The 27,506-nt window shown below is 40.9% G+C and overlaps 1 protein-coding gene across 2 annotated transcripts; it reads left to right on the forward strand.

Moving 5' to 3' along the window:
- Positions 1 to 454: 454 nt before the first annotated feature.
- On the forward strand, positions 455 to 27,506 carry fam91a1 (family with sequence similarity 91 member A1). 2 transcript variants are annotated; one of them, XM_086280476.1, is made up of 24 exons: positions 455 to 752; positions 1,853 to 1,937; positions 2,758 to 2,909; positions 4,266 to 4,323; positions 6,491 to 6,558; positions 6,859 to 6,972; positions 7,532 to 7,622; positions 8,076 to 8,138; positions 9,448 to 9,554; positions 9,697 to 9,735; positions 11,874 to 11,986; positions 12,318 to 12,427; positions 12,886 to 12,995; positions 13,407 to 13,493; positions 13,690 to 13,819; positions 17,325 to 17,473; positions 18,127 to 18,261; positions 20,390 to 20,503; positions 20,723 to 20,795; positions 22,286 to 22,432; positions 22,935 to 23,036; positions 23,244 to 23,367; positions 23,478 to 23,547; positions 25,105 to 27,506. In XM_086280476.1, exons 1-24 carry the CDS (start codon positions 681 to 683, stop codon positions 25,288 to 25,290), a joined length of 2,499 nt encoding a protein of 832 aa, XP_086136602.1. In that variant the 5' UTR covers positions 455 to 680; the 3' UTR covers positions 25,291 to 27,506. The 2 variants fall into 2 exon arrangements, with proteins under 2 accessions (XP_086136602.1, XP_086136601.1); XM_086280475.1 differs by having other exon boundaries at positions 456 to 752; positions 12,883 to 12,995.

Genomic DNA, 27,506 nt, shown 5'->3' on the forward strand with positions numbered 1-27,506 from the left:
AAATATGCTCATAGCCTACAGACATATATAATATTTACTCCAGTTTGAGCAGGATTCCAAAAACATGCAGAGCCCTGCAGGTTTAGACTATTCCTTAGACTTTTCCCTCAAACAAAAGAATATCTTTTCTGCATCATCAGTGATATGGACAGGCTTTGGGAGATGGAGGCCCATCCCAAAATGTCATTGGGATGCCCCCCCCAGTCAAAGTGGCCCATCCAGTCAGTCAGACCGGCCCTGACTTTCTGGCTTCACGTCTTCATTAGGATTAAAACAGGCTGCCGTGGGGGTGGAAAATGCTCCACATGTGCTAAAAATACTAAAAATAATGCAGTAATAATCGCACTTTAAGATAAACCATTGATTTGGACGGCGCTAACATCATCTCTCATTTGAAACTCCGCTCTCTCCTGCTCCATTCAGGTCCACGGTCACTCCTCAACAGGAAGTGACGAAAGTAGCCACGAGCGTGACGAACGGCTCTTTCGAAAATACAACAAGGAAGTTACGGTTTATTGTGAAGGAAAATAACCGCTGGAGAAAAAAATTCTCCTCAAACCGGGGGTCCCTTCGCTCGGTTGCTGGGTGTCCGGGGGGGGCGAGGTCACCGTGGACTTTCCCGAGAGCCCGTTTCCGATCATCTCGAGGAATTCTACTTGTAGCCAGCTAGCTAGCTAGCGATGAACACGGACGTGGAATTTCACATCAGGCAGAATTACCCGTGGAACAAGCTCCCAGCTAACGTCAAACAGGTACCGACTTTTAACGTTTCCTGTGGGCACGGAGAGAGGGGGGACACCGCAAGGGGAACCTGTCAATGTCACCGGGGCTGCTCTCTGTCATACTGGCAGCTGTCAGTGTCGCACTGCTCGCTCCCCGTCCTCTGCAGGGCTTCACCATCCAGCCGGAGCCATAACTGACCATCATTACACTCCAGCTACTGAAGCCACACTGGCATCACATGACAGTTTGTTTGATTGGGTGGGGGTGGGGGCACCACATGATTTTAGAGCGTGTATGTCACCTGCAGATACGGCTTTTACGTATTTGTGCCTGGTGCATTTAATGCTATTGAAATGTGCTGTTACAGTTAGTCAGTCAAATGCACGATCCCCCCTTCTCTTCTTGTGCCACTACGCCAACATGTCTCGGTGAAGAGGAGGTGGGTGGATGAGCAGTTTGAGCTGCTGCATCCTCATACACCCTCTGAAAAGTTGGATTACTCATCAGAAACAGTGAGACTCCAGGGGCCCCTGGTGTACACATCTGGCCTGATGTGCACAATATAACAAGTTTTCTCTCGCTCAAAACAGCTTTAGATACAATATTAAGCTTATGCCCCAATTCCATTGTTAATTTTCCTTTAATTTAAAATATCTCTTCTCATTTTTTGTGTGAGTTATCATGAATCCAGGGGCTACTGTGGCTCTAAAACCTGTGGATTACATCATGACACATAAACTGTCCATTGAGGATCAGACAGGTCATTGCTGATATCTGATCTGCTTAAGGTCATTATTGGTCCAATACCAACTGGTGTATTGGCCTTGTAAGTAACTAGAAGTATGCTGTAGGTATGTGCTACCAAAATCAAGCACAAGACGATGCTTCTTGCTTTATTACCTACCTCTTAGCCTGTGTCAAATTCAAATCCCTCATTGCATCTTTGCAGTTAATATGGTTTCACACGTTTCTCAACACATATGACATCACATCTAATAGCAGGAAATATTCCAGTATGGAAAAATATTTCACAGACAGCTGGAGAACAGGAGGTTTAAAAGAGGCCCTGTTTGGTTTCATCCCCTGACACATTAATGTGGTTGACCTGGGCATCTTCCTTTCTCTGCAGAGTTTGGGGAACTCTCAGCGCGAGTATGAGAAGCAAGTGCTCCTGTACAGCATCCGCAACCAGCTGCGATTCCGCAATAACCTAGGTGAGCAATATTATCCCCCCCCCCCCCCCCCACACACACACACACACAGCAGGGGTAAACATACAGGGTGAGCTACATGATGTTTGAGTGTTAGATTAATAGACAGACAGTGGTTTGTAGCAGGATAAATATAACCCCACCAGAGAGTGCTTGATGATGGGCAAAAACTTTCTCACTATATCACCTTGCAGAGAAACATACCCCAGTGCTATTTTATCATTGCAGTAAGACTTCTGATTTTATAAAAGTCTATGGGAAAACAGCACTAAGGTTCATGGCTCTGTGACCTCAGTAAACACTTCTCTGATGGAACTGTAATCCCACTCTCTGCTTTCAAAGCAAATTCAGCAAAACACAAAGTTTATTTTGTAAATTATGGTGATAATTAGGAGGATAAACCAGGACACGGCTATTGGATCCTGCTTGTCAGTTAGCGAGTGAGAATGCTGTGTCCTCTGGTTCCCATTTAGAACTAACTTTCACTCATTATGTCAGGTTTCAAAAAAGTTACAGCAAAAACAGGAAGCACACGGGTTAAAAATGGGACTCCACTCACCTGTGGGTGATGTCTTATTAGCTCTGTCCATGTTTTGTTCTGCTTTTGGTGTTGATCATAGGATTATCCTTCATATTTGACCCGAAAAGGTAATATACAACTGAAAATACTTGTACTGTTAATAATCATACAGTGGCTAAACATGTGTATGTACCTGTATAATAAAGTGCATTATGTATTACATCGAATCACTTTAGATGTGATGTTGATGTAGAGAGATCGTTTCTGTATGTACACTCTGACTACTGTTTGTTTTCTGAGCAGTGCGCCACGTGAGGAAGGATGAGCGCAAATATTATGAGGAGCTTCTGAAGTACAGCCGGGACCACCTGATGCTGTACCCCTACCACCTGTCTGACATCATGGTCAAAGGGCTACGAGTCACCCCGTTCTCGTATTACATAGGAATCATGGAGGTAAGCAACTCATGCTGCGTTGAAGAGTGCAATACCAGAGCATTAACTTTGCTCCCATTATCATAATCTCTGTGAACAGCCTCTCGTATACCTGAACATCTGTCGTTCTGTCAGTTCCCGTTGGTTTTAGAACGATGGGGCAGGTAAACCCAGAGGAACAGAGCAGACATACTTATTGTTCAACGGCAAAGGTTTTCTAATTGACTGGAAACATGCAGTCTGTTCATTTAAAATGAACAATGTCTTCAGTTTTTGGCATCCCTGGGAATGAATGCAGGAACTGCAGGGACAAAACAAGGACTCCAAAAGACCAATACAAGTAGAGGGATCTGAGCTTTTCACAGCTCCCAGCTGTTTAGTTCAGTGTGCTTTTGTTGCATGAATAGTACGAGTATACGGCATTGTTTGGTACACCTGAGTAGATGTGCTGGATTATTATGGTCACCCTGCATAAAGGATAAATGGGTGTATTGTCATTGGTTAGAATGATTGTGTGTTGGTTCATTTTTAACCTAAAAGGTAAGATTAAGGACGTCATAAGACATTGTGTAGCTTTAGGGAGGAATATGCTATGTTTCCTATGTTCCCCAGATCTGTCATCAGTCAGGCACTAGGTGTCAGTCAGCGTCTAGTAAAGCCTCATCTACCAGCTCAGGGCAAACACACCCGGGAAAAATCTTTGCTGTTTGCTCTGCAGTCAGTCTGAGCTTTGCCTGCACGACAGCTCAAACTCACTGATAAAGCAGAGAGAACCGGTCTGTCAGGGAGAAGGGTTCTCCTTGACTTTTGGCATTTTCATTTAGATTGCAAAGACTGAGCTCTTGTGTTCACGGGACTGGAGATGGAAAATAATGCATTTGTAATTGAATTACTTCAATTTTGTGGCTGACTACATAGTTGGTGTAATTCCTTTATACAGCCTGCTCTCAGATGTATTTCCATTACCACAACTCTGTGTGCAGATACCAACTGTCACATTCGATTGTTCCACATTTAGTGTACTTCCCATTTCATAGGACAGATGTGGCTAATGTTCTTTTACCTAACCTATAAATACACATAAAGGAACAGCATTTATTTTTCAGCTCACTGAGAGGGGTTTCACCCACTTTCTGCTGCACGCTAAACCAAACTTGACTGAGCTTTAATTGTGACCACTAAATTGCCAAAGGCTATGTCATATTCTGATAATCCGTCTTAAGCACTTAATGAAAACTTGGAGTCGAAATTAGCACGGCTGCTCAGATCTGCTAATCCTGTTATTAATCAGAGACAGGGGACATAGAAAGGGGAGAACAAAATTAGTTTAATTCTTCTTTTTTCTCCTTTCTCCTCTTTTTTTCTTTCCACCTCCAGGATATTATGAACAGTGAGAAGAGTTACGACTCTTTGCCCAACTTCACTGCAGCTGACTGTGAGTTATTTTTCTTCTCTTCTACGCTTATAAAATGGCTTGACTGTCTCTGGCTCCCCAACTATCCCAGTTCTTGTTTAATTTTTTTTCTTCCTGATCGTTTATTTTTGTTATTGAATGGTTAAAGGATCCAGAGTTTAGGAAGATTAGGTGTGAGAACAAGAGTCAGGAGCCCTAAGTAATTTCTTCTGGCAAACATTCATTTGTTTCGGCATTTCAGCATGTCCTGATCCCCCCCCCCCCATTTTTATTAATTAAAAACTGAATACATTTTTATTTTCTATCATTTTTCACACCAAGCAGTTAATCAAGAGAAATAATTGGCAGTTTATTTTACTTAATTTCTACTTCTTTTTTTCTATTTAGGGGAGACAGCTTGTGTAACACATCAGATTTGAAAGATAAATTAAAGCAACGTGTCAAAAATGTTTCTCAGAAAATCTGGCTTTTGAAAAGCTGATGATAAAGATGAAGATTGGCACCCTGGCTTTTAGGCATGAGTAGCACATGTTGTTTGTCTCTGTACAGTTTTCTCGAGTCATTTTTCTAAGTGGTTTTAGTGTTTTTTGGTTCTTGAATATTGGAGGTTTAAGGCTTCTTAGTAAAACTGCTGTTAGTTCTCTCAAAGCCCAAACCCTGCTGTGGTTTTGTTATTTTATTACAGGAATGCTTTTGTAACCGGCTTATTAAATTCAATAACAAACCTAAATAATTGCTTTGTGTTTCCATAACCAAACCAGAGCATTGCCATGGGTTTTAATTGGCTGGTGTAAATGCCATTTAATTATAATGAAAATTGCTTTTCCCCCTAAAAAATGGCCTCATTTCTGAGGACCCGCGTTTCTGGGAAATGACTGTGGAGCCTGATTAAAATTAGTTAAAAGTCACGGGCACTGGTTGTGATCTTTGATTTTTAGTTGTCAGCTGAAATGGGCTTTGGTGTTGACTAGTGAGTGGCTGAGTCCTGGCAGTGCAGGACCTTCATGCCGTGGAAGCAGAAGGCCGCCAGCAGGCGATCGTAGCCGTACTCGGAGGGGCCTCACTCCACTAATCTCTCTGGAGGAAGTCTGGAAGTGTGTCATGCAGAAGTGGGAGGATGGAGAGGCAGTGAGAGTGTGTGAGAGAGAGTTTTACGTGGGTGGATGTTTGTGTGTTGTGTCTGTGTCTCAGTGTAGCAGCAGGGTGCAAGTGTAGGATTCTGCGATCTTACTCGTTCCTGTTTGCGTTGGCACCTGTCCCAGCACGTTTTACTCTGCCCCCCTGCAACCCAGCGCAGCACAGGGGAGGGGACGAGGTGGGAGTTTTAGACAAATTTGAATATTTTAGTGTAACATGAAACTTTTTGCTACATGGCCCAGAATTTCCTCAGATTCAGAAAAAATGTGTTCGTTTGATTAGAAATAAATATGCATGCACACGCTTACTCTTGTTATCTCTGTCTGCCGGTTGGGGGATGGATTGTGTGTGTGTGTGTGTGTGCCTGTGTGTGTGTTTGTGTGTGTGTGTGTCAGGCAATTGTATTGGAGAAGGTGTGTGGGACTTGTTTGGGATTTGTTTGGACTTGCACAAACTTTGAACAAACCTCATGAGGGTTTTTTACTGAAATAACTTTTATTGAAAGAAGTTGGAAAAACACTAAAAAGGAACTGATTCTCAAACTTTCCTTCTTGACGAACGTCTTAGGTCTTACGTCTGTAATTACAAGAAGCCAGACTGAATATTGCAGGATCATTGCAGCCAGGTTAGACTGGACAAAAGTACTGAGCCTCCTACACATTACACTGACAGGAGCTGCTCAGCCATGGAGATCCATGCCAGGAAGCTCCTGGTGCACGGTTATTGTGCTGATTTTAATGTCAGAGGAGGTTTAAAACTGCAGTTACTGATTCAGGAGAGCGTTGGTGACTTTTATGCACCATGTGCCTCTGCACTCTTGTTCCTAAAAACGTCCACGTTGCAATAATACCACTTATAACTGACTGTTGAACATTTAGGGGGGAATAAATTTCAGAAAGTGACTTGTTGCAAATCCAATAATAAAAGTACCACATTTAAATTTAGTGAACTCTTTTGGGAAACTCATTCCTTCATAATTTTTGGTAAAGGCAGACTTGATTTTATACACCTGTGATAAGTTGACTGGCTCATGTTTCCAACCATCCCACAGGTCTAAGGCTACTTGGCATTGGGAGAAACCAGTACATCGACCTGATGAACCAGTGCAGGTCCTCCAAAGTAAGATGTCATTAATATGTATTTTAATCTGTTTTATTACACCTGTGCTCTTTTTAGTCTGTTTAAGCTGAACGAAGCCAGGTATACTTTGCAATCTGGGGCCCAACAGTGTACCATAGATGGTTAGTAAAGTCAGTACGGACTAGCAACTTGAATTAAAGTAAATTCTCCTTTATTTACTTTGATTGCTTGTCCATTAGTTTGTCCATCTTTGTAGTTAGAATATTAATATCTTTAACTTTTCTCACTTCACCTGCTAATTGCTGAGCCCTCTTTAATAATCTTTGTCTCCACCTTTAGAAATTTTTCCGCAGGAAAACAGCACGGGACCTACTGCCGGCCAAACCAGTCGAGATCTCCGTTGAGCCGTGGTGGGTGGCACAGACAGGCTACATCACCGAGGATGACATAAGGGTGCGACAGAAATTTGACTCTTTTCTTCTTGATTTGTTTCAGTTAAATAATGTACAATAAGACCCTGTCATTTTTTTTATAGAAAGCTCAGTGTCAAAAATCACATATTTGTCTCAAGCTCTTTACAGCCGTACAGAATACATACAGCGATGTGGTTTAAGGTACAGACAGGCCAAAGAAACCTGGGTGAACATAGGTAGGGAGGATGAGAAAGCTTGGATCCTCATGTTGGAAGTTTAGCGTAATTCTGTCTGTTTAGATGTTTATGTGCCATAGGAAGGATAACATACACATGAAGAGAAGAAGGAACAACATGAAATGAGTGTAGTGAAGACGGTGAAGAATTACTGGTGTAATGTTTTTGTTTTCAACCTAAAACATAAATGAGCAAATTCTTCTAACTATTCTTTTTTTCCACAAGAAAAATAAAGAAACAGAAAGCAACACATAATATAAAGTTGGATTATCACGGGTCCTTTTTTTTAAAACCCTTTTTTGAAGCATATTTCTGTGGTACAGGTGTGTGCTAATGTCATCTGTTTACTGGATCAACTTGCAGATCTGTTCTCCCGCTGAGAAGAAAGCCATTGATAAGATGATAGATTCTGGTCCTCAGCTGGCAGGATCCATGGAGTACAACGTGGTCTTAAGTGAGCAAAATACTCAGTTCTATTTGCTCGTGCTCAACCATAAATTAGGTGGCAAATATTTAAATCTTGTTAGTTGTTTATAGTAAGAACAGATTCAGTCTTACCTCAGTGTGTTGGACTGATTTTCGGAGGTGAAACACAGGGATGAAGGTTGTGTTCTTGCAACTTAGATGTTAATTAGAGATCAGTTTGAGTGTGATGAACCTCTACACAGGAGTGCTGGTAACTGAGTGGCAACAAATAGAATAAAATGCACTGAGACGCTTTGCAATCTGAATATGTGTAGATATTCTGATGAGATTTTTATTGGGTTGAGGTTTTTCCAGCATACTATTATTCTACTCTGATGAAGCAGTAACTGCACAGGTTCTGTCATAATATTAGTTTCCACATGGAAATAGCAACAGCAAATATACAAAGAGAGTATTTTATACTGTTTTTTCTCTGCTGTAGGCTTGTACAACCGGGGATTCATCTACTTAGATGTTCCCATATCTGATGACAGCTGCATCTCAGGTACGTGTGTGTGCGTGTGTATGTGTGTGTGTGTGTTTAAACATCCCTATTCTATTTTTTTTGGCTAAGAAAGTTTGCTGTTGAAATATTGAACATAAATGAAATGCTAAAAGCTAAAAAAGTATTATGGGAATGAATTTGCACTGATCTGAAATCACGTGTTATAAGAGTATTACAGACACAGTAGTGTGCAAACGTTTCAAGCTAACCTGAGTTTCTTTATGTTTTTCTTAAAGAAACCAGATTTTCTTATAATTTTTCAAGTGATTTTTAAGAAACAATTCTCGAGGCTCTCTGGCAAAAGTTTTTCTTTTGGACATTGGCAGCTTTTTCACTTATTTTTACTCCAGTCCTTGTAACTGACCATTTTCAGCAGAATGCATTTGTTTGTTAAGCCACTTAACACCTGATCTGTGAATCATTCAAGCACAAAAAAAGCATCTTACTGAAATATGTGTCTACACGTACCAGGCTGCTGAGCGAAGAGCTAATTTTAAATTGTATCTTTTGTTATTTTGCTACTGTCAGCCTGTCTCAAAAACACTTCTTTTGTTCCCATTTCTATAGTCGAAAAATGAAAAATGTCAAACATGACACAGTTTGACAGACATAATAGTGTTTTTGCACCAACAAGATGATTCCCAAACAACTATTAGCTGAAAACCTGGCATATCCCAGCATGAGACGAACAATATCTTCAAGCCATGTCTTTAAGAAATAGCAAAAATCCAGCAAAGACCTGACACAGGACCTGATAGTTGGCATTTCAGTTGATAAATCTACTGCTCACTGAAGCCTCATCAGAAATGGTCTCAGTGGAAGGATAGCTGTCAAATAGGAGGAAAGGCTGAGGTTTGCCAAATTACACAAGAACTGGACTGAAAATCAGTGGCAACAGGTCTGTGATGCTCAAATCAGCGAGGGCTTAAAACACGGTGGAGGCTCTGTCGTGGTAAATTGATGGAATTATAAATCAGATTTTGATCCACCACGCAATTCCATCTAGAAAACATCTGATTGACAAAAGCTTCATTTTTCAGTATGACAGTGACCCCAAACACACTGTCAGTCAAGTAAATTCATAGCTGCATAGAAAAACACACATTGGGAAACACAATCAGGCATGGATTGGCCTCCCCAGAGCTCGGATCTCAACATTGTTGAAGCAGTGTGGGATCAATGTGGGAAATGAAGAGGTCAGTCCACACGTTTGCACAGTACTGTAGTGTATTTAAAAAGAAGGGAACGGAAACAGTTCTGTGTTTGAAGAGTTGCTGAACAGTTGTTGGTTACTGTTTGTGTCTTTCAGTGCCCCCACTGGAAGGGTTTGTCATGAACCGGGTCCAGGGTGATTACTTTGAAACACTTCTGTACAAAATCTTTGTGTCCATCGATGAGCAAACAAACGTAGCAGAGGTAGGCTTTAGAAATGTGTTTCATTATCCTCTGGCTGCTGCAATCATAGTAAGAGAGAGTGTGTGTGTTTGTTTATCGATCAACATTTCAACCAAACACTTTTTTTGTGTCTCCTGATCCTGCCTCCCTCTGTGCTTCCCAGCTGGCAAATGTGTTGGAGATCGACTTGGACTTAGTGAAGGTAGGCATCTGTTCATCCTACTGTAACTGAAGTGCAGTTTTTCAGAAGGGAAATGGTAGATCTGAGAAATATGTCTTCCAAAATTTTCACAGAAAAATACAGAAGTGATTTTCTGCGCTTCCACTGTTGCTTTAGAAGAGATTTGTTAAACGTACTTCTTGCTTCTCTTTGTCTGCAAAGACACATGGCAGAGCAGCGTTTAGATTAAATGAAAGAAAGGGAGCAGCTTGTTTTGAAAAATATGTTTTGCTGCATAGGAATAGGAATTTGCTTTTCAAGGATGTGACGTTGTGGCATTTTGTCTGATAAGCAGCTATCACATCGGATCTTTGTTGTCTTGGAATTTCAGAGACTAACTCTGAGGGGGGGAAAAGCTTTTGATAATATGTAGCCAAGTGAGGAGACATTTCAGCACAATTTGGCCGTTTCGGTTTGGATACACCCTCACGCAGACGTGTATCTGAGTACCACGATTAGATCCATCATGACCCATAACTCCACCAGAGGGGCTGAGCGGCATCATTCCTGTTGAATTGCTGCTCCAGATGCACTCCATCATCACTTGGTCCCATCTCATTGGTGCAACTGAAAAGCAGCACTTAGGAGAAGTGGTTGAAGGCAGCGATTTAAAGCGAGTCTCCAGCAGAAGGCCTGTAGCTTCTGAGATGATTGAGATGTCTGAGAGGTCTCCATTGTGCAGAAACTTTTCCCATCCTGACTTGAGTTTGAACTTTCCTCCTGTGCAATAACCACTTCATGGCCTAAGTCATTTGAAAGAAACTTCCTCCCAGGGCCCCTTTTGATATGATAAGAGGATGACTAGTTGACCTCAGCCTGCACCTCTCGGGTGTAAAGGTGTGAAAAGCAATCAAGCTCACTGTGTTCATGTCTGAGTAAAAGACTTAACAGCATGGCGAGTTGATGACTGTAGAAGTGGAGGAAATAATGAAAAGGCCAGACAGCTGTACAGTACAGCTGTACTACCTTTCTTTTTTCTCCAGTTTTTGAGACCAGTTGAGTCAGCAGCCAGTAATTGCTTTCTTTTCTCCCTAAGAGCATCATCCAAAAGACTATTCAGATTGCTTTTAGTCACTTTGAGACTCTCACAAGGTATCTCTGTTTACAGTATAATTTGACAATGTAATTTCAAATCCTCTTAAAGCCATTCAAACTGAGGGGGTTGGTTTTCTTGGGCTACACGTTTGTATGACATTTGTCCATCTTTGCACTGAAACGGTTGACTTTTTTTGACAATACATTTGTTTTTTTCAGGATTTTTAATTTACTGTTGATATTTAGATTAAAATGTTAAATGAGGTCTGAATTAAAATATCTTGCTAATAAACTCTTTAAAAGTTTGTAATTTGTATGGATATAACTGCCTGAACCTAGACAGCGTAGTTTTGAGTTACTCTTACTACTGCAGGGTGGATTTCTGTACTAGAAAAGAAAATTTAGTCAGAAAAATGTCAGCGGTAAAGCTAAGGGCGATGTTGTCATCAGAGATTGCACCATCGCACAATGCGGGAAGAAATGTTTCCCAGAAGAGAGAGATAAAAATACCAAATTTTCTGGTGACGGTCTCAAGACATTTTAGAGCAAAATCTGTAACCCACTTTTCTTCTTTCCTTACCTTATTATTGCATCTCTCTGTTGTATCACTATCACACTCAACAACCACTTCTTTAGATACACTTTCCCAGCACTTGGTTGGACTTCTTTTGCTTTCAGAACAGCCTTAATGGCAGTAAAGGGTTTTGCATGGTTAGCAGCAATAATCAGATGTGTGGTGTTTAAATAAGGCTTAGTGGGTCTAAAGCATCCAAAGTAAGCCACAAAGTCTCCCCTACACAATTACATCATCGCCACCAGCCTGAACCCTTACAAAGCAGGATGGATCCATGCTTTCATGTTGTTTACACCAAATTCTCACCCTACCATCTGAATGTCACAGCAGAAATCGAGGCTCATTAAACCAGGAAACGTTTTTCCATACATGCGTTACGTGTCTGCCATGTGACTGGGAGCAGTTAAACAGGTGTACCTAATAAAGTGGCTGATAAGTGTACATATGGTTTCAGATATGTTATTTGTGGGATCAAGCATCATTTGCGTGTGCTTCTCCTGTGTTTTATCAGAACGCAGTGTCCATGTACTGTCGCCTCGGCTTCGCCGTGAAGAAAGGTCAGGTGTTCAGCTCAGACCAGCTCCACCCCACCTGGAAGAACGCCCCATCTGTTAACAGGCTCAAGTATGTGTTGTCATCGGTCAGTCAGCGAAACACCATCTGAAACCTCAGTGTAGTGCAATTTGTTGAAATACATTTTTACATTTACACAGTTGAGCACACAAAAAACCAACATTTTAATGGAAGCTTCGAGCGTTTGAGACTCCAGAAACCGCCACACACCAACGTTATTCTTATAAAAATTCCATGCCATCAATGTTTAATGAGTTTTAATTTCCCCAGCTTTAGGACATGATGAACTACTAGGGTGTGGTGACAGTGTGTGATGTGGTGACAGTGTGTGATGTGGTGACAGTGTCCTTTATGTACTGTGTACTGTTATGTACTGTTGTAGGAGCACTATGGACCCCCAGAAGATGCTGCTGTCCTGGGAGCAGGGCAGTCCTGTAATGGAAGGAGGCTCCTCAGCCACAGATACAGACACCACTAGCCTGGAAGACCAAGGTCTGTATACACACACACATGCACACACACACAGGCATATTCTGCAATGTATGCAAATGCTGATGTGCGCACATGGAGCACTTTATGATTTGAGTTTGAAGCAGCAGTGTTAATTAATCCCTAAGAAAGCTCAGTCATGTTTCTGAAACTCATTCTCACATTAATAGGTGTTTCTCTAAAACATTCTCATATTTAAACTGAGTTTAACTTTGTTTTACATGTTAAGGTGGCACTGTTAAATTTGCGTTAGTGGATATTGTCATATAAGTGACTGTTGATCAATCACATCTCCATGTAAATCAGGCCTGTTTGATAGAGAGAGGCTTTAGTTTTCGTCTTCTAAATGCAGTTAATCATAAAAACACTAGTTTTAAAAGAATAACTCGCATGTAGCTGTGCTGTTAGACTTGCTGCAGTATGCATGAGTGGTACAGCATATTTTTATGTCTCTGTAGCAGACACAGGTAGCGTTAGCAGCCTGAGCATCCCAGCTGCACCCACCAAGAGGATCGCCTTCCTTTTTGACTCGACCCTTACAGCCTTCCTGATGATGGGCAACTTATCGCCGGTAAGTGAAAGAGTGTGGACGTGAAGGCTTCGCGTCAGTGAAAGTGGGGTAGGGTGGGGTAACAAGCATAAGATAAAGATAGTGGCTGTGCTGTGATCTCTCAGAGGGAAAATATTCATCAATGCAGTGTTGCTCATGCATGTGAGTTCTGCTGCTCGCTGAATGGTGCAGAGGGATGTTTGCCTCAGTCTGAACTATAATATGAGTGTACTTTTTTTTTTATTTTGGAAAAGTAAAATCTCTGTGTCTAAATTTCTGAGTAGCAAAATCTGGAGCAATTAGGTACCTCAAACTATGTTTGTATCATTATCACTGCTGTTAATCATATAAAAACACAAAAAACAAAACTTATCTTGTAAAAAATTGGATGTTTACTGTTGATCTAATTGTTTTCTGTTGTCATGCTATCAGAACCTGAAGAGTCATGCTGTGACCATGTTTGAAGTGGGCAAACTGTCGGATGAGACTCTCGACAGCTTCCTGGCTGAGCTGGAGAAGGTGAGACCAGAAATCAGAATTTCTTTCTTGTTTGCAGAAAATCTCTCATCAAAAGCTTAGCTTAAATTGAGAGGATGCTAACTAGGTGCAACAAATACACATGTATGTACAGACATCAAACACTACATGCAGACATCTGAATACAGTCACACAAACTCTGAGTTGGAACTTCTCCACTCGTTTCTGTTTCTCTCAGGTGGAGAGCACAGCAGAGGGCGAGGCTCAGCGTTACTTTGACCACGCTCTGACCCTGAAAAACACCATTCTCTTCTTGCGCTACAACAAAGAACTCACTCAGGACCAGGGACCTGATATTCCAAACATAGGTAATTATGCAGTTACACCGCCTTTATTTTCAAATGAGCACTTTGACGAGGACACGGGGTCTGTTACCAGTCACCCGTCCATCCCCAGTTTACAAGACTGGCTACCCTTCTTACAGTGTTGGTCAGATTTTAGTAAAAATTGTATACAGTGATCATCCAATGGGTCTTCATCCAGAAGTGTGCTCAAAGGCAAGGTCACTTTTGTTATTTTAAGGACAATTACCTATGAACTGTGGTCGATTGTGAGCTAAATGAGTTACTATCTATAATATAGAGCAGGGCGATATGACCAAAAATATTTATCACGATATACATTTGAAAATTTGCGATAACGATATAACTGACGATATAATTGACGCTTTACTTTACAACTCCTCAACTTTATTAGTGCAAAAAACCCCATCAATGTATTTTCACTTAAACAAGCTGCTGTTTTTTAAGTGCATTAAAGTTATATAAAAAATTAACTGACTCCTCGCTGACAGTTTAACCAAAAGGCATTTCCAGTGGAAATTGGCCGACATATCCTCAGCATAACCATGTATAATATCCACAAAACTTAAAAAGAGGTTATACACACACAATACGGTAATATTATGTTGAAGCACAGTACGTATCACTCCGCGAGACTCCTGCCTACGATAGCTGTAAAGCTCCGACAATCCATCAAGCGGTGCGGCTTCGTAGCTTAGCAAAGTCGTACTGATACATTTGACAGATTTTCGAGCGCCGTGTACCACATAAAGTCGTTTCGAGGTCAGTAAACACAACCACAATTCATACATAAGGCACACGGGATTATAAGGGGCACTGCCGATTTTCAGAAAAATCAAAGGATTGATTTTAAGTGTGCCGTATTTTCCAAAAAACACGGTAGTAACGACGGCCCGCTAGCATGCTCTACCAAAAATAGTGCTTTGTTGTGTATCTGACGGACGAAAGCCAAACCAGTTCCACACCACTGAAGTTGCAGCATTTTTACAAACCAGTTCTGGTCCATCCGTTTCATTCAACGATCCACTTTCGCTCTCCTCATTGCCCAACATTACACCGGTATTACCGTGAGCGGTATGATATGGCCCAGCCCTACTGTAATATATTGATTTTGTTGTTTCAGTATCATGGAGAGAAACCTGTTCAGTATCTTTGCTTTTGGCATGCATGAACTGAAACACCAAAACTCTGATTATTAGATGACCTTATCTACAGCTACAGTTACATCCATATAATTACTGTTATAATTATAGTGGTGGATGCTCATTATCATTGTGAGCCAGAATCTCAGGATTCAGCCTGCTTTAAATATTTGGTTTCACACAGCTTTTGTTTTTTTCTTTACTCTTAAATCATAATAATGGGATAGAAGGGCGAGATGGCCCTAATGTGGTCATCTCAGGGATCAGGTCTCACAGCTCTGGCTGTAATTGGCTAATCCTCTCAAACCTTCTGTTTACAAGTGTCAGCCACAAAGATGGTTTACAGGAAGAAGAGCTAAGCAGCTTTTTTCAGATAAAATGAGCTGAGCTGCACCGAAGTCGGTTATAAAATAAACAATGATTATTTTTAATATCAAATATTAAAGTTACGCTGTCATAATAGGGTCTAAAAACAAAAGCACTGAGCTTGAAGTAATAAGCTCCCTTTTAATGTGACACAGTGTAACTTTGAAGTGCATCAGTGGTTCTGGTGGTCTGTTTTCAGCTGATCAGGAGTTCATGTTTTTATCCTGACTCTGTTACCTAAGAAAGTACTCTGAGCTGCTCTGACTGCAGTTATAGAAAATGGTAAATGTCTTCCATTCAGCAACTTGTTCTGTGATCTCAGGAAATCAATACATGATTACTTTTTTGCTGGTTGTGCTGCTTTTGGCTGGCATCTCTCACTATTGTCTCTTTTGGCCCTCACTGCTGTCTCTTAAATATGCTCACAGAAAATACTGAAGACAACGGCATACTATGTACACAGAGTAAACCTTTATTGTTCAGCTTGTGTCTCTAGAGGGAGCAGAAGAGAGTATGTCCTCCAGCATCGACAAAGCAAGCCTCTGAGTTTCTGCGTAGCTTCCATTGCGCCACCAGATGCTGTTTGTTTGGTTTGGCCGTGTGCCTCCTTTCTGATTGTCTTATCTTTGTGTGCTCCTCATGCTGCTGCTGCTCAGCTGAGGAGTGAGAGCAGTAAGAGCCTGCTGGCTGAAGCTAAACTAATCCCCCAAAGAGTCTAATGATCATTGTTAATTTGGGAAGTGAAGGAAATTTGTCAAGCAAAGAAAAAAAACACATTTGGTAAAGTCAGAGGAGATTTTTTTTTTTTTTTAATTATTGGACCAGCCATTCATAACTGTATTAGAATGAAGAGAATAGAAAGTTGAAGTGTGCGTGCCATTTTCCATGTTACAGGTGTAGTTAATGATGAGTTATTATGGCGGTAAATCACTTTTTACAACAAAACACTCAGAAACAATTGATACTGTCAGAACGAACATTTGCAAATCTTGTAGATTATTAATCCCCGTTTTGTCAATTAAATATAAGTCACTTTATGTATCTTTGAAATTATTTATCTTTCACCCCTTTTTAAAATCTATTTTGGGGGATTTCTAGCCTTTTTTTTTGATCAGACAGTAGAGAGAATGCAGTAAAGCTTGGATAAAGACCAGGGGGAAGGCACGGCAGTAAATGGTGTTTGGACGGATGCAAACCTGGGCTTGTGCATTGGTCTTATGGCACATGGATCGTCTGCTCACCTAGTCAGCTAAACCAGCCCTCCTGTCTTTCACCCTTTAATATCATAGACATCTCTTAGATTCAATAGGTTCCACTGCAAGATACAAGGATTTTAAATCCAAGGATGCCAAAAATATCCTTTGAAAACTTAAGCAAGAAAAAAAACTTTGCTCTGTTCAATCATCACATTATTGCCTAAAGCATCCACACTTAGAAATAACTATTCAAGCCCTTTTTTTTTTTTTTTTCAAAGGAATAGTTAACATTTTAGGACACATGATTACCAGTTTTTTCACTGAAGATTAGCTAAAAAGATCCTTCAGCCTATGGTTTCTAAGGTATTCCTGGGCCAGATGAGAGATATAATCCCTCGAGGAAGTTCTGAAAAACTCCAGATCTCAGCCCAGCTGGATGCACCTGGAAAATCTCCAAAGAAGAACAGTCAGGAGGCATCCTAATCAGATGGCCTCTGCTCCATGCTTTCCAAGCTCATCACCCTATCTATACAGCTGAGCCCAGCTACCCTACAAGGCCAACTCTTATTTTGCTCATTTATATCTGTAATCCCATTATTTTAGTCACTACCCACAGTGCATGATGACAGAGCATGGTTGGAACAAAGCTCCCAGTTCATCATAACAGTCCGGTGGAGTGCAAATTTTTTGCTGTGGCGTTAAGTCTCTCTATCCTGAGACAACACTACAAATTTAATGCGCATAAACATTTGCATTAGCCTGTTTAGGAAGTAAGTCAGGATTTTCTCATGTTTTTCCTCTCACTAGGTTTCCCCTTGGACATGTTGCGCTGTGAGAGCCTGCTGGGTCTAGACCAGGCCACCTGCAGCCGCGTCCTCAACAAGAACTACAAGCTGCTGGTCTCGATGGCACCGCTCAGCAACGAGATCAGACCCATCAGCAGCTGCACCCCTCAGGTATGATGCCTGGAAGGAAGGAGAGCAGAAGGGCTGCTATTTGGCATGCTGGGATGTTTGGGTACATGTCGAGTGCGTTTATGTGTGTGTGTGTTTGTGTTCTAGCTGACAGTTAATGAGTTTGTCCGTTTGGTTGTGTTTGCCTTCTCTTGTAGTGTACACACTCATGCGCTCGGGATTGATTTGTGATTGTGTGTGTGCTCCGAGTGCTCAGCCTGCAGTTGCCCCAACAACAAGGCTACACATAGAGAAAAGGGAAGGAAAGGAGGCGAGGCTCACCAGTAATTCCTCTGCCTGGCCACACTCCAGCTTTCTAGCTGAGCTCAGAGAGACAGAGGGAAAGAAGTTAAACTCTTGTTGTGCCGTTCACGCTGCTGCTTATTCTAACACTGCTGCGACTCAGTGAAGTGGAATTTACCAAATTCTTGTCTTTGTTTTCTTCTCATGTCTCTAATAGCAGCTTCAGTTTCCCCTCAGACAGAAGAACAACACGGACGCAATTATTGTCATGCGCCTGTGTTATTTTTTTAGGTTGATGTGAAGTGTGAGTTTATACAAGGAATGAGATGGGAAAACTGCCCAGTGTGCATGCGTTAGTTCTGCTTCTGTAAACTTATGTATGATTGCGTGTGTGTTTTTGTTTCTCCTTGTAGCACATTGGCCCAGCCATCCCTGAGGTGAGCTCCATCTGGTTCAAGCTGTACCTGTATCATGTGACTGGCCAAGGCCCGCCGTCTTTGCTGCTCTCCAAAGGCTCCAGGCTCCGCAAGCTGCCGGACATTTTCCAGGTTTGTCCAAACTAATGATTAATCAGCTGTGTAAGTCAGAGGCGTAGAGACACGGTCTAGTCAGATTAAAAAACAGCAGTACTGTGTTGGACCAGCAGTTGGCTGAGTCACATTTTCACTCATCTTTTAAAACCTACCCTCTCAAATCTTTGACCTTCAGTGAGTCGGAAGGACGGGTAATCAGAGCGCTGGCTAGCTCTTTTCTAAACAAAGGCTCTCGTGGACCTTGGTCATATCTCACTGTAAACCTGCATTTTTCTCTTCAAAGGCTTCCTACTGGTTGTGGGATTTGTTTTAATAGCTCTGGGATTGTGAGACAAGGACCTAATGATGACTTGATACAGTAGATTCTCAGGGGAAGATGTGTAATGTCATGCAAATGGACCTATTAGACCATAGCTTGCATGCATGTATTTTTGCACCTTTTATCTACATGTCTCTTACTTTGTTGGTGTTTCAATAGGTTCAGAAAACATGCAAAATATTTTTAATGGGTCATTGTAACACTAATGACCTAGTTTTAAGGCAAATGCTAACTAGGAAAGGTAAGAAAGTAGAAATGCTGCAGCTTCATCCATCCAGCCAGCCAGCCAGCCAGCAGGTTGACAGTCTGTTGCAGGGCTAACACTTAACATGTAGTAAGAATCATGTGAAAGCAATTTTTGATTTTTTGGGAATTTCAAATTGACTGTGGAAGGACAGAGAGTTTCCATAGGAGAACCAGGTTATCTCACGCTGGGATAACATATGGAGTAGAGGCTTGCGGGGGTAAATAAGAAAACTTTTTAAGGGATTTTTGCCTTAAAACGATCTCACAGTCCTGTTAAAAACTGAGTACACTCTTACTGCTTTCACAGGTGATAAGAGTGTAAGTTGTAGCCAGGTGCTTCTAATCAAATGCACTTGATTAACTGATCATCAGCAAGTGTGAGTGTATTCATAAAAGCTGAAGTTTTGGCAGCTTGCTGGTCTGAAGCATTCTGGAGTGCGTTAACCTGAATCCTCCAGTGCCACAGCCCTTCGGGGAGAGTACAGTATTTAAACTCCTCTGTAGCAAACTATTCCAGAGTCAGATGCGAGACTATCTGTCTGACAGCTAAAGCTTGGCTGAAATTGGGTCATGTAACAGGACAATGTTCCAAAGCGCAGCAGGAAATCTACAACAAAATGACTGAAAAAGAAAATAACCAATGTGCTGCAATGACCCAGTCAAAGTCCAGACCTCAAGCTGATTGAAATTTAGGACCTTAAAAGAGCTGTGCATAAATAAATATCCATAAATCTCAATGAACTGAAACAACGTTGTAAAGAAGAGTCGGGCAAAATTCCTCCGTAATGAAAAGAGAAGCTGATGAAGTGACACAGACTGCAAAGTCTGAAGTGCCGTTTGGTGTTGAGCCCTGTGTGTGAGTCTGTTGATCAAAGGAGAGACTGGGCCAGCTTGAGATTGTCACTGAAGAGCGAAGGGTGGAGGAACTGAGTTGGTTGGTTGTTTGCTCTGCCTTCTCATGGCAGTGCAGGAAGTTACACATTTAAACAATTTTAAATGTGTAACTTCCTGTCCATAAGTCACTTATGGACTGAAAATAATTAACCAGAGACATGAGAATAACACCTTAATTTAATCTAAAAGCTCTCTCTCAGTTTGAGAGAGCCAAACAAAATCCTTGGCATGTGAAATCAGCAGCAGGGTGGAACCTTGATTAATTTAACCGGCTAATATTGACCTAGTGGGAGGTTGACAAGATGGCATGACAGTTGAACTAGAAGAAAATCGTGTTTCCTCTTATTCTTTTTTGTTTTTCGATCTTCTAAATTAAACAAAAACTGGTAGATGGTTCAACTGAGATGCTGTCCTACATGTAGAAACCTGTATTTACATTTACATAAACAATAAAGCTATTTTGGGGCAAAAAGAAGTGTAAAATTGCAAACCTATCTCCACTTTTACACATCTACTATCATTTATTAGAATTTATTATGATTTATAAAGCTTTATGTTAAATAAAATGTGTTTTTCTTCATATTATTATTTTTTGTCCAGTTTGTTGAAAGCTGCTTTGGAAAGATCTGATGATGAGTGAAGTTATTCATTTCTGAATCCCTTGAACCTATTCTCTCTCTTCAGGTCTATGACAGGTTATTGATAACTTCCTGGGGTCACGACCCTGGAGTGGTCCCTACATCCAACGTGCTGACAATGCTTAACGATGCCCTTACACACTCTGCTGTTCTCATCCAGGTAAACTCACTCAGATGAGGCTGATTTTTCTATGTCATTGTCTTAAACCTCATTTAAGTTGAGAGGATAAAATATTGCCTTTAATACCAGATTATTTAACGTAATATTAATTTAATGCTGTCTGATGACATTTTTGTACGTTTTCTACCAACTCTTGCTGTGTTTGTGTATAAATGTGCACTGATTGTAATTTAAACTACATGTGCATGTAATCCACAGGGTCATGGTATGCATGGGCATGGAGAAACGGTGCACATCCCATTCCCTTTTGATGAGGAGGATCTGAAGGGAGGTAAGAACCTGTCTGTGCATAAACTATTGTTTTGATATAGCAGCTTTCAAATAGCCAACCTGCATTTAACCATAATGAAGAGTCCTGTTTTACTGAGTCAGACAAAATGTTAAAAAATGACATTTTCTTGGCTCAAAATGGACCTTTGGAGACTGACTTTGCACAGAGGCGCGACTGTCTCACATGCTGAATCTGTGTTGTCTTATTTTACAGAAATCAAAGCATTTTCTTTTCTATTTTTGATTTAAAGATTTAAAGTTTTTGAATAAATCAAACTGTTTTAAAAACACTGCTAAACATCGGCGAACCATAAGTGTACCTATGCAGAGAAAGCTGTGGCTGTCAAAGAATGAGAGGTGATAGTGAAATAACAGGAGAAAGGGGTTTTTCTCATAAGAAAATATGAAACCATGAATTTGCTTCACAATAGTATTCTTGACACGCTACTGTTCTCTCCAGAAACGGAAAACTCAAACCCACAGATTGGAGATTAGGAGGCCTCGCAGACTCTTTATTTGATTTCCTATGGCTATTCATGGTGCAGAATAGAACCCCGTCCTACAATTCAGCATATTTCAATAAGATATAAACATTTCAAAAATAGATTTTAACACAATAAAAACCTCAGATATCAGGCCATTTTAAGTTTTTATTGATGTTGTGAAATATGGCTTTTTCCATCTGCTCATTTTTCGTGCTCCTAATCTGACCTTGGGTTCATGTGTTCCAAAGGAAGAGGAAATGTACAAAGTCTTCAGTTTGCTTTTGGTGGACTCGGTGAATCATAGCCAGAAAACCTGTGGTGTAAGATGCATAGAGGGAATCTGAATCAGATATCAGAACAACCCTGAAAGGCTACTCTTAAATGTAAAGGATGGTCTCTCTACTACTGATGTCCTCTTTAAAGGTGACTCTGAATGTAGCTTAAAAGGGCTGTCAATGAACATTAAATTATTATATAAAAATAAAACGGATTCACGTCTTTCTATTTGCATGTTCGTACTTCCTAACATTACAGAGAGATTAGGTAAAGTGTAGCAATGTGTCCTTGATTTACAGCCTTAAATTGCTAACTGATAATACTGTTATACTGTATTATACACTAATGATATATCAGCATTGGTATACTTTCACTGGCAGGGTGTGCATAAATTACAAGCATACCTTCAAACTGTGATCTTTTCTCTGCTGACTCAAACATTCACTGTTTTCAGCTTTGAGGGTTTTAACTCATCAAACACTGTTAGATTTTGAATCCTGTAAAATCCCTCTCTTTGTGCATTTGCTTAAAAGTACCATTTAAGTCTCATCTTCCTAATGTGCTTACTGAACAAATGTAACAGGCCAAATGAATAAACACAGTCCATAACAGCCTCATGCAGCAGATAAATTGTGGCTATATCTTTGCATCGTGTCATTTTGAGTGTTAGCTTTGCCCCGTTTGGTGTTTAACATGATCCCACTGTGTGTGTTGTGTGCCTCCTGTGCAGAGTTCTCCTACTCCAACATGTGCGTGCACAAGGCACTGCAGAAGCTGAAGGAGCATGTGGATCTGGAGCACCAGTGTGGCTACATCACCATGCTCAACTCCAACAACAGGCACCGCCGCAGGCCCAGCGACAGCACTGAGTGCAGAGGTAACAAGAGCTCGCACGTGCACTTTTTTTTTTTACGGCTGTGCATGTGAGGGTGCTGGATGGAAAGCATGCCGGGTTGAACTAGCAGTGGTGCATTTACCTGCGATGGCCATAATAGCACTAATGGTGCAGATTGGATAAATATCGCTCACAGTCCAATTTAATTATGCCGTTTGTCTGCAGAATAGTTTCTTTTATTGTGATTGCCTTTGCTAATGCATACGGATCGAACACTTTTAGCCTTTACCTTCAGATCAGCTGATTGAATCTTGATGTAAATGATCACAAATCTCATTTAACGCGCCAAGTGAAAGATACAACACTGCAGGTCTGATTTTTAACAGATGAATTTCCAATGTAAATCCCGCAAATGGCAAGAAATTATTTTAAAAAAGCTTCTCAGTTGAAGGTCTTATAGGCTTTATTCTAGCTCTCACCATTTACCCACAAACAACACTCAAAAGCCTTAACTGTGACTTAGATTTTGTCACTTCTCTTCCAGGAGACACCCATCTAGGTGGAGGCTTGGACACTAATGGCAGCACTGAGTCCTTTGAGCTTGTGACAGAGGAGAACAACGGTGAAGGCAAAGGAAAGACAGACAGTAAGTGTGTGTTAATTTAATTAGGATATCTCCAGTAGTATTTAATCAGATGTTTGTTAGTTGAAAGTGTTTGGGAAGAATCTAAGAGCTAAAGCTAAAGTGTGACAGAGGCTCCATGCTAAATTCAACACCAAAATGCTCTTGTCAGTGTCTTATGTTGTAATTTGTGTCCATCTTTCCCTTGCCAATCTCTTTCCCCCCCCTCAGCCCTTTCATCTGAAAACGAGTGGGTCCCTCTTGAACTGTGCTTTGGCATGCCCCTCTTCAGCTCTGAGCTCAACCGCAAAGTGTGTCGAAAGATTGCTTCACACAAGCTCTGCAGCAACGAGAGGTAAAAACCAAAATCAGGCAGCATCCTCTAAAGCTTAACTTTTACATAAAAACTGTGACAGGAGCTTTGACGTGTGTTGATGCTTGACTAAAGATTTGTTGTTGTTTCAGCCTTCAAGAGCTACTCCACTCGAGCCGAAAACTGTCACTCAAGGTGTTGAGCTTCGTTCAGTCATTCCAGGTAAAATCACTTTGCAGTTTCTTCAGGTGTCCGCTTAAGAAATCCTGCTCAAAAGTAAAAGTCTTGGCCAGTGAAAAGAGCAAATGTCAGGTTGACAATAATTTATCCATTTATTTTGATAAACTGTTTAAACTAATTCAGATCGCCACAATTTGTATCTAAAAAGCGTCCCAGACTGATAATCCATTCAAATGTCCAGTCAAGACACGAGCCACGTGGGCCTTATGAGACAGAAAGAAATATCATAGTAATAACAGGAAAGTACAATGTGGTAAAAATATAAATATGTTGTTTTAGCATAATTAATGTTACTATTTAAGCATTGTTCATTTTCAATTTATTTATATATCGTCAATTCAGAACAGCCTCCTCAAGTTGCTTTAAATTGTGTGGTAAGACCCTACAACATTAAACCCCAAACAATCAGGTGATGGGCAGCACTTGGCAGCAGTAGAAAGGAAGTACTCTCTTTAACAGGAAGAGACCTCCAGCATAACCAAGCTCCGGGAGTGGCAATCATCTTCTGTGATTGGTTGGAGGGTCAGAGGGGAAAGAAAAGAGAAAGAACAGAGCTTAGAGAGGAGGACAAAACAAACACGATAAAAGAGGAGATAAAAGTTAATGACATATAAAAATGGCATCCAAATGCACAGGGAGTGAAGAAGAAACTGAATGCAGACTGATTGCAGTGCAACTAAGGAAGGGTTCAGTTTTATGCATAATTAACAACTGTTATTACTTTTAACCTCAGTGCTTTAAAGTGATTCTTATTCACCACTTTAAACACACGTTCACACTCTTCATGAACACTGTTGTGACCCACAGCTAGTTTAGGGAAAAACCTTCAAACAGACCTGTTGTGCTGATTTTCATTCACATTTTAATAGCAATCTCTATTTATTTCTATTTGGCCTTGATATGGCCCCTTAGTCTCATTAAGGCATCTTTCTTCTGATTGGTTGCCCTTGGATGACTATATTAATGGCATCTGTTCTCTTTGTAATCATAAAGAGACAAAAGTAGAAAAAAATGGTCTCAATCAGAGTGTTTTAAGCAGTCTCTAAGCTCGGCTTTCAGCCTTCTGCGATTACTTACACATGCGCTGACCTCATTAGTTGAAGCTTTTGCCAAGTGTAATAGGAGCATCCAACATCGTAATAGTACATATGTGACAGAAAATAAGGAACTGCATAATGGGTCCACTTTAAGTTGGTGTTTATTTAATTTTAGTGATCAATTAAAGACATGAACATTACAATGCAAAACAGGAAGTGGAGCTGGGTGAACATTTAGTGCAAGAAAGAAAGAAAAGACAGAAATTGGAGACAAAGGAAAAAATAAGTGAAGTAATCAGAGCTGAATCAGGGTGTTGCAGCACGAAGGTAACATGATTAAGCGAAAGGACGTGGCAGCAGTATTTACTGGTTGAAATGGTGGGCTGTTTCATGAATCACACAGGAACCCTTCTGCTGGCTTTTCCTCCTATAAAAATATATCCCTGCCCTTCATATCGCTGCCTGGTGTTCTGATCTGTCACCTTTGACCCCGTGTTGGCAGGATGGCAGCCAGCCCTCTGACCTGGACAGCGGCGTGTCCAACCCTCTCAGCCAGCCCCCGCCAGAGTCCGGTGTCCCCCTGCCCGCCCTCAACCTCCTCTTCAAGGACGGGCAGCTGAAGGAATGGAGCGGGCGCGCCCCTCCTCCTCTAGACATCTCAGCCCTGCAGAAAGACCAACTGACATAAAGCATCAGCAAAACTTCCAGATTTAGGAACGAGGAAGCAGCGTCCCAACAAAGGGGGCTAATGTCTTTTCGCAGCGTCACGTCTCACTGTGGAAATTCCTGTTCGTGGTTCCAGCCCTGCATCTTTAAATCCAGTCACAAGGAAACTCCCTTATTCGTAAGCCCCGCCTTCTTGTCCATCAGTATCCAGTCATAGGATAATTGGCCCCATCAGAACTTTGTCATTCACCTACTGTATGAGGAATCATCGACACTAGTACCAACCCTCTTTGCTGTCCTCCTTCCCTCCCCTCTGTGATTCCTCGTATTCGTAGCAAGGCAGTGTTATCTGTTGGAGTGGTGCTATTATCACACTATATCACAGCGATGCAGGTAAACATCATTTAACCTGGAAGACCATCTAACTGGAAACAAATGCGCTGTTTTCCCACTGACTTCACCCCACCCCCACCCCTTCAGTCGATGGATGTTTTGTGACCCTTGAGAGCAGAGTGTAAAATGGTTAATATTGCATAGATGTTCTAAAAAAAAAAAGAAAAAAAGACCTATAAAATAAACATTAAAGTGTTGAACAGACTTCTTCAGGAATCATTTGACAATATGCATATTCTAGGACCAATTCTTTGGACTTTAACCAGGTTGATAAGACCCCGCTGCCTCCCTGTATTGTCTCATGTTAAGTGATCTAATGCATGATACTATTGCACAAAAAAATCTTTCCTCTTTACTTGTAATCAATATTTGGGGCATTTATTATTTGCACTGTGCAGGATTTCTTCAACCCTGTGGATGAAGTAACATCATGTAATTATTATTTTTTTTTTAAAATGTTGGCTCATTTGTAGTGTGCACGTGATTTTAGAGCTCACCAAAAGGAAAGTGTCATACGAGGCATCTGAGAAACTGCGTTTTTTTTTTTTTTTTTAATCCATTAGAGAACACCAAAGACCTTATTTCTTTATAATGATTTATTTTCTTTTTACTCCTTTCTCTGTTCTTTTATTTTGGTGTTGCCTTATTATTTTCAGCCAATCAAAAACTACCAGGTCTGGGATCATATCTCCTGATTTTTTTTATTTCCTTTTTTGGGGGGTTGTTTTTTTTAAATCTCACAAGTTTCTTTCTTTTCTTAAAATTGTTAATATGCATTCGATGTAGTGTGTCTAACTAATAAAAATTACCAACGTCGGATCAAAAAACCTGCCAGCCATTATCAAGAATTTGACAAAATGAATCAAACTGAACCAAACTGAAAAGAATGGGAACAGTTAGCTCTGCGTGTTTGACCCAGGGCTGTTGCCACTGTCGCTTGCCAGCTATCTCTCTCTGCCTCTCTGTGGATCAGCTTTTGTGCGGTGCACTCTTGGCCAGCCTTGCTCACTCTCCAGGGGATTCTGTTTACACCATGTTTTGAAAAGAAATAAGGGGGTTAGTAGTCTAGAGAGAAGGCAACTTTGTTGTGAAGGCTGTTGCAGACCCAGGGGATGGAAATGCTAATGCTTTGCCCAGCATCTCAGAGATGTGATGGCCCAAAAAGTGTCTGAAGCCTATCGTGAATTTTTTCAGTGTTGCTCTGAGAATATAGAGTACTTTTTTTTTATTGCGTTTAAATGGAAACCCAGTTTGTTGAGCTCTCTCTCCATTTTTTTTTTTTTTTTAAAGGAATCTACATTCTGTTTTTGACCCACTTGTGGTAGTTTCTGATACGTGATGCTAAAATAGGGGAAAAAACAACTGTCACAAGGACCTTTTGAAGCATGATGACTGTAGAAACCATTGTGAGTATGTTGCGTGAGTATTGTACACGTCACGGGTGTGTTTTAATACACGCCTACCTTTCACAGTAAGAGTCTCCTCCCAGTCCTGCCTGTTTGTTATCTACTTGCAGTTACTCAGTCGTCCCAGATACACCCCCCTACCCCCTTCCTCCCCTAGATATACATCCACCGCAGTGTTTAAAATGCTAGTTTTATATGTCAGCAGGTATTTTAGGAACTCTTTGTTGTAGCTTGTTTAATGGGACTGTGGATATTTGACAGATTTAAACATGATCTTGTAATTACATTGGTTACAAAAAAAGAAGAAGAAAGTGACATTCTTTCACCATGCCCTTCCTTTATCCTTTTCTCCATCTTGCCTCGTCTCCGGTTACATACTATTACAGATAAATATGTAAAAAGTATATGAAAATATAAATAAATATGTAATAAGATCAAA

This window comes from Aulonocara sp. 'chitande type north' Nkhata Bay, linkage group LG22, assembly GCF_057382095.1.
Source record: "Aulonocara sp. 'chitande type north' Nkhata Bay isolate Kocher_YH1m ecotype deep benthic linkage group LG22, A_spYH_male_GT1.1, whole genome shotgun sequence".
NCBI classification, from domain to species: domain Eukaryota; kingdom Metazoa; phylum Chordata; class Actinopteri; order Cichliformes; family Cichlidae; genus Aulonocara; species Aulonocara sp. 'chitande type north' Nkhata Bay.

What these genes read in the sequence shown, in the direction of transcription:
- fam91a1 (XM_086280475.1), top strand. Translation starts at nt 681, where the DNA reads ATGAACACGGACGTGGAATTTCACATCAGGCAGAATTACCCGTGGAAC. An exon ending in GCGATTCCGCAATAACCTAG is followed by an intron (nt 1,938 to 2,757) that starts GTGAGCAATATT and finishes TTTTCTGAGCAG; the next exon opens with TGCGCCACGTGAGGAAGGAT. An exon ending in TCAGCAGCTGCACCCCTCAG is followed by an intron (nt 17,474 to 18,126) that starts GTATGATGCCTG and finishes TTCTCCTTGTAG; the next exon opens with CACATTGGCCCAGCCATCCC.